Source organism: Pelodiscus sinensis, chromosome 9, assembly GCF_049634645.1.
Source record: "Pelodiscus sinensis isolate JC-2024 chromosome 9, ASM4963464v1, whole genome shotgun sequence".
NCBI classification, from domain to species: Eukaryota; Metazoa; Chordata; order Testudines; family Trionychidae; genus Pelodiscus; species Pelodiscus sinensis.
In genome coordinates this window covers 7,569,089-7,576,049 of record NC_134719.1, presented here as the reverse complement: position 1 = coordinate 7,576,049, position 6,961 = coordinate 7,569,089, and the positions used below count along the sequence as shown (strand labels likewise).

Below are 6,961 nucleotides of genomic sequence, written 5' to 3'. Positions count from 1 at the left end.
ATGGTGACGCCTGGGCAGCGTCTCACTCCGTGTGGAGAGCTTGGGGGGGGGGGGAGGACAACAAACATGGCGGAGAGGAGCAAGACGGCGGAGCCGGGTCAGTGCCAGCCGCAGTCTCCGGGGGAAAGGGCTGAAGGAGAGAGGCACAGACGCCTTACGTGGGTTACGGGACCGGGGCCTTCAATGGGGGTAGAGGGGAGACGTCCCTTCAGGTAGGGAGGGGAGTGCGGGGAAGACCCCTCTTGACTTTGAGATGGAGCACCCTTTGGCTGGGAAAGTGAGGGCAGAACCCCCCCCCCTTACAGGGGAAGCACCCTTGCACGGGGAATGCAGGGGGAGACCCCATCACGGGGGGGGGGGGTGAGGCCCCTTCACACAGGGAATGGCAGGAGGAAGTCACTGGGGGTTCAAGAGAAAGGCCTCTCCACGCTGGAAATGAGGGGAGAGACCCCGTCACACAGGCAGTTTTGAGGAGAGGCCCCTTCACACAGGGAATGGGGGGGGGAGACTCCCTCATATAGGTGATTTGGGGGATGACTCCTTAACACAGGGAATACCAGGGAAGAGCCTCCTTCCCAGGGGAGGTGGAGGGAAAAGCACTTTCAGGCAGGGAATGCAAGTGTAGGGAGAGCCTCTCATGTAGGGAAATGTGGGCTGGGGGAGACACCCCTTTGCACTGGCAATGGGAGAGATCCCTTCACATAAGAAGGGGGACTAGAAGTCTCCTTCACATAGGTGATGAGGGTCTTTGGAGCATCGTCCTCTCACAGGTGACAAGGGGGTTGTGAGGAGAGTCCCTTTCACATAGCATGCATGTGCATATGTTTGTGGAGAGGAGAATCCCACTCGTAGAACAAATGAGATAAGAGGGAGTATCCCGTTCAACCAGTGTACAAGGTGGTGGTGAAAAAGCATGCTTTCTACAGAAGGTGATGGGAGCTTCCCTTTCACACGGGACAATGATCAGCTGGATCAATATGTGTTGATTTCTTAATAAATTATATTTTAATGGGGGCATGAGACTGAGATACAAAACCTTATCACGTGCTGGATTTTGCGGGGAGGGTTCCCTTTCCCAAAGCCACTATGACCAAAATGCATTGAGTTTGCTGAGTTACAGTGTACTGAACACTTTATACTGATAATACATGGGCTACTCTGTGTGAAGGTCTTTTGGACAAGTCCTGAAACAACTGGATTCTATTCGCTCTGTGTGGACGTTAACGATTCCACTGTTATGCTTACTGAATGATCTGTGGATGAAATTGAGGTCCTGCCATTCTTCATGGACGTTAAAAGTCCCGTGCAGCTTTTGTTTGAAGATATGTGTGTGGAGAGGATGGGGGAGGGAGTGTTTCAGGTATTATGAGGTAAGATTGCTGCCGTTCCAACCTATGTGAAAATAAAAACCTCCAAGACAGTTTTTGATGAATGAGGGCATTAATCTGATTGGGTATGTCTACACTACCCTCCTAGTTCTAACTAGGAGGGTAATGTAGGCATACCGCACTTGCAAATGAAGCCCGGGATTTGAATTTCCCGGGCTTCATTTGCATAAGCGGGGAGCCGCCATTTTTAAAACCCCGCTGGTTCGAACCCCGTGCAGTGCGGCTACACGGGGCTCGAACTAGGTAGTTCGAACTAGGATTCCTAGTGGAACGAGGTGTACCGGTAGTTCGGAATAGGAATCCTAGTTCGAACTACCTAGTTTGAGCCCCATGTAGCCGCACTGCACGGGGTTCGAACCAGCGGGGTTTTAAAAATGGCGGCTCCCCGCTTATACAAATTCAAATCCCGGGCTTCATTTGCAAGTGCGGTATGCCTACATTACCCCGCTAGTTCAAACTAGCGGGGTAGTGTAGACATACCCATTGGTGATAAAAACAGGGTAACAACACTGCAGATACTAATCATCCTATGGTGCTTCTCATAAGTTTCCTTGATGCCTTTGACCAAAATTTCCCTTATCCCACACCACTGTATTGCATATTGTACATCTGTTACCCATTTCCACCTCAGAAGTAGCTACATTTTTAGTAGCGCTGCATATAGATAGGGAAGTGATTTTGGTCCCTTTGTTATAAAAAGTGGAATATGTGTAAAATGTTGTTTAGTCTGAAAGCCTGTGTTATGTAGTGCTTCATTTATGCTTTACTTGCTCTTATGGCATATTGCTTGTCTTCCTAGCATAAAGAACAAATTGAACTTCACAACATTCTTGTGAAGTAACTATTGCTTTCTCCATTGTACAGAGTTGACACGGAGGGATAGGGCTCGTAAGCTACTTTTCCAAAGTCCTTAGGAACATAGAAATTACCATTATGGATCATTACAATGGATCCTCTAATTCAATATGCTATCTTTTATGATAGTCAGAATCAGATGCTTCAGAGAAAAGTGACAAAAACACTATAGTGGACAATTCTGGAAGAATGTTTCTTAAAGGAAAATTTCTTTCTAAATCCTAGCATTTAGTGCTTGGCTTACGCCTGAAAGGATGAGAATTTATACTTACTTTAAAAATATATCCTAACTAATATAAATGTGAATCTTCTCATTTGTCTAGGTAAAATCTAGTACTTTTTTGGATCCTACTAAACTCTTGGCCTTAGTGATATCTTGTGTCAGGGAATTCTACAGATTAGTTACACATAGACAAAAGTATTTCCTTTTATTAGCTTCAAATTTTTACCTTTTAATTTCATTCTTTTATTATGAGAGAATATGTCAGTTTACTTTTTTATACCATTCTTATTTTTTATATCTGTGTCTGGGACCACTGACTGGGGGGGGGGGGACAATGGGGGTAGCTGCCCTGGGGCCAGGCAATGTAAAAGCACCTAAGTATGGTAGACACCTAATTGCTTTGATTTCAATGGGACTTAGGTTCGTAGCCTGTTTGGTCACTTAGGCACTTTTGAAATTTTATCCTAAATCCAGATAAATCAGGTTTTGAAAATGTCCTTCATTTCTTCTCTCTACCCTTAAGACTATTTCATTCAATTCATTCTGTTAATTTATTTGGAGGGAGAGTTAAGGGTTTTGCCCCTATTATGCGTCATAGCTTTGAATATTCAATATTTTCCACTCCTAGGCTTTGTCTACACTGTGAGTTTTTTTTGGCAAAAAGTATGCTAATGAAGAATTCTTTAGCATATTTTCTACTGTTTCTTTATGCGCAAGGGGTTTTTGTGCAAAAAGAAGCAGTATAGCCGCTTCTGTTTTGTGTAAAAACCCCGTTTTGCGCAAGGTCCTTGTGCCTGTCCCGGAGAGGCATAATGATCTTGCATACAATGGGGTTTTTGCACAAACCAGAGGCGGTTACACTGCTTCTTTTTGCGCAAAAACCCCTTGCGCAAAAAGAAATACCAGAAAATATGCTAATGAGATCATGCCTTATGCTAATGAGTTCCTCATTAGCATATTTTCTTCCAAAAAAACTTGTAGTGTAGACGTAGCCCTAGAGAATATTCTTTTTCTTTTACTTCTTTTTTTACGTATAGACCTCCATGCGGCATTTCACTAACAATTCTAAGAATTTCACAAAATAAGTCTTTGCTATTTCCTTCTTACACAATTCTGGTTTTTTTCTAGGTGATTTTAAGGAAAAGTCAAAGTTTAAGTTACTCATACATCTTACAGGATTCTAAATTAACCTGTCCATATTTAATCAAGACAGCTCAACAGAGACAAAACAAACTGTAGGTTACAGGAGGAATGGGAGCGTGAATAAGACACAGAATACTACAATGCATTTATATACTATCAGTATTCAGCTTCATCTGGAATAGTTTGCAATCTTGATATCAGTCACAGGGTGCGACTCACTGCCACAGTGCCTCCTGGTGGTCGCTCCAGGAATTAGCTCAGTCCTCAGCATAGTGCCTCCTTTTCATGGGTGTCTTGCCTGTCATCAGTCTGTGCTCTCCCTATGATCATTGCTCCCAGACAATTGCATCCTCTTCAGAACACTGCCTTCTGGCAGTGCCCACCACAATGGTCTCTTGCACCCTTCTGGAGGTATCGGCAGTCCTCAGTTTCACCTGCCACTGTGGCTAACTGCGGCCCCAAAGTCTAGTCCTTCTGCCTCAGGGGCAAGCTACAATCTGTATAGGCCATTGTTCATGGTGGCATAATGTGGTGTAAGGGGGTGACACAGGTCCTCCCACTACTCTTGGTCCCAGCCGAGGAATCCTCTAGAGGCAGCCTTCTCCTGCCCTCCTTCAGTACTCTGGCAGGTATCAGACTGGAGCCTCTGTCTCTAGATCCTCTGAGCTTGACCAGCACTGTTCATTCATTTCTTCATGATTCACGCTTGCTCATGCGTGCTCACCGCCCCCCCCCCCCCCAACCATGTCTCAGGGAACCTGTATCCTCCCTGGTTAGGGACAAGATATTCTCTAAGTAGGGTTGCCAGATGATTTAACAAAAAATACCAACCTCCCCTCCCACCGCCCAAAAAAAAACACAGGGAAAAAATTCTGTTGAGAAAAAAAAAAGGGTGAGGCCAAAGTTGTTAAGGAAAAAAAAGGGGGGGAGGGCACTCCGCCTTTAAATAGCCCCGCACTCCTCTCTCGCCTGCCCCCGCCAGATGTTTCGGGAAAATTGGCCCTGCCAGGCTTCCGTCCAAGGGAAATAGGAAATACTGGACATTTCACATGTCTGGTATTTTTTGTTTTTTTTTAACTGGAGGGGGGACCTGAATAATGGACAGTTTGGGCAAAAACCGGACACCTGGCAACCCTATCTCTAAGCTGCATGGCAGCACGGCCCTGCAGCTGCTTAATTGGCCCTGCCCAGTGAGGCAGCTCCATGCATGGAGCCCTGAGCCCCTGATTGGACAGGGCTGATTAAGTAGCTGTGGGGCTGTGCTGCCATGCAACTTAAAGGAAACCTTGGTCAGGACTAGGGTTGCCAGATGTCTGGTTTTGAACCAGACAGTCCAGTATTTGAGGTTTCTGTCTAGGAAAAAAATTTAAATACTGGACATATAAAATGTCTGATATTTTCTAATTAGGTAAGTTTTATTATTACTATGAGTATCAGTACACAACTACGTGAGGGGTGGAGTGGGGCTGGGGTGGGAGGGAATCCCAGGGGGCCGGACTCATGCTTTGCTGGGACAGTGCACGGGACAGGCAGCACCCCGGGATCTACATACGCCTGGGTTAGTCCCACTCTCCACCGGCCGATTCTCTCCCCCTGCTCCCTCCCTGGCCAACCACACTCCTCCCCCTTCTGGCCTGCCCTGCTTCCTGTTGGCCATTCCCCCCTCCCCCGATCTCTCCTGGCCAGCCCACTGCCCCGACCCACCCCCCGCCAGCCCTGCATCCCACCGTCCGGTTCCCTCCCCACCATCTGAGATCAAGTGTGACCAGTATTTTTTTTGAAGCCGCCTGGTAATCCTAGTCAGGACCCAACTGCCTTCCTCTCCTGAGCAGCTCCTAATATACAAGGCTGCCCCAGCAAGCTGCCCTCTGATTGGCTTTTTAAAAGTCTCTCTCTGACTGGCCAGGGCTCTGCACAGACTCTCTCTTGCTGGCTTTAACCCCTTTCTGGACGGAAAGGAGCAGCCACTCCACTACAATACCACATATTAAAAAGGATATTTAAGCTCTCATGAAGGGAGAATGAAAATACTGGGATTGTTTATTTTAGCAAGAAAACAAGAATTGATAAAATTATATAAAATAATTTAGGGGTATAAAGAAGTAGTTGGAGAATTTCTCCCTGTCTCATAACACTAATAGATGTTAAATAAAATTAAATGTGGGAAATTCAAAATAGATAAAAATAAATACTTTCCCCACAAAAGTAATTTATCTGTAGAACTCACTGCCATATATAGTTGTAGTGGCCAAGAACTTAATACGATTCAAAAGAGGATTGAATACTTATATGAATATCAAGAATATCCTAGATTTATAATGAATTATAAAACACATTTCTAACAGATATTGGACATCATTTTTCAAGTCTTAAATGAATCTCTACCTTATTAGAGATTTGCTTGAGACCTAATATGAAGGGCATATTATCACACATCTACATACTGTGGTTTATTTATTTTCCTCTGAAGCGTTAGATATTAGCCTCTATAAAATAAAATTCTGGACTCAGTGGATATCTGGTCTGATTCTGTATGACAATTCTTGTGTTCTTATGTTTCATTAAAGTGTGTCTGACTCTGAAAAGTGAATATAAAAATGGCATCTCAATAGATCTGTTTCATGTGTATTTTCAGACTAATGTACAGGCAGTCCCCGAGTTACGCTGATCCGACTTACAGACTAATGTACAGGCGGTCCCCGAGTATTTTCAGACTAATGTACAGGCGGTCCCCGAGTTACGCGGGCCGTTCCTCTCCGTTCCTCTCCAGCAGACCAGGGAGAGGAAGCAAAGCGGCGGAACACGTGGGCAGCGGACAGGGTTGGCTCCGCGGCTTGGCTCTGCTTTGCCCCCCCCCGTCCCCCCTCCCGTCGCCCTGGTCTGCAGACCAGGGGGACGGGGGGGGGCAAAGCAGAGCCAAGCCGCGGAGCGCGCGGTCAGCTGACAGCTGTCAGCTGGCCGCGTCCTCCGCGGGTTGGCTCTGCTTTGCTCCCCCCCCCCGCATCTCCCTGGTCTGCGGACGGGGGGCAAAGCAGAGCAAAGCCGCGGAGCACGCGGGCAGCGGACAGCCCAGACGCGTCTGGGCTGTCTGCTGCCCGCGTGTTCCGCCGCTTTGCTCCCCGTCCCCCTGGTCTGCAGACCAGGGGGACGGGGAGCAAAGCAGAGCAAAGCCACGGAGCCCGAGGGCAGCAGGACAGCCACGGCGCGTCTGGGCTGTCCCGCTGCCCCCGTGCTCCGTGGCTTTGCTCCGGACACCTGTGGTACAGCAGCTGGGGCGCTGCCAGTTGGTCCCGTAGCGCCGCTCTGAGCGCTACTGGACCAACCGGGCAGCACCCCAGCTGTTCTGCCCCAG

At 47.2% G+C, this 6,961-nt stretch overlaps 1 protein-coding gene across 1 annotated transcript in view; it reads left to right on the top strand.

Annotated features, from left to right (window-relative positions):
- Positions 1-24: 24 nt before the first annotated feature.
- BEND5 (BEN domain containing 5) overlaps positions 25-6,961 on the top strand; it is a 1,533,100-nt gene continuing 1,526,163 nt past the window's right edge. The window contains exon 1 of the mRNA XM_006126434.4: positions 25-97. Coding sequence (XP_006126496.2) covers positions 67-97 — 31 coding nt within the window. The 5' untranslated portion in view covers positions 25-66. The remainder of the gene's footprint in view (positions 98-6,961) is intronic.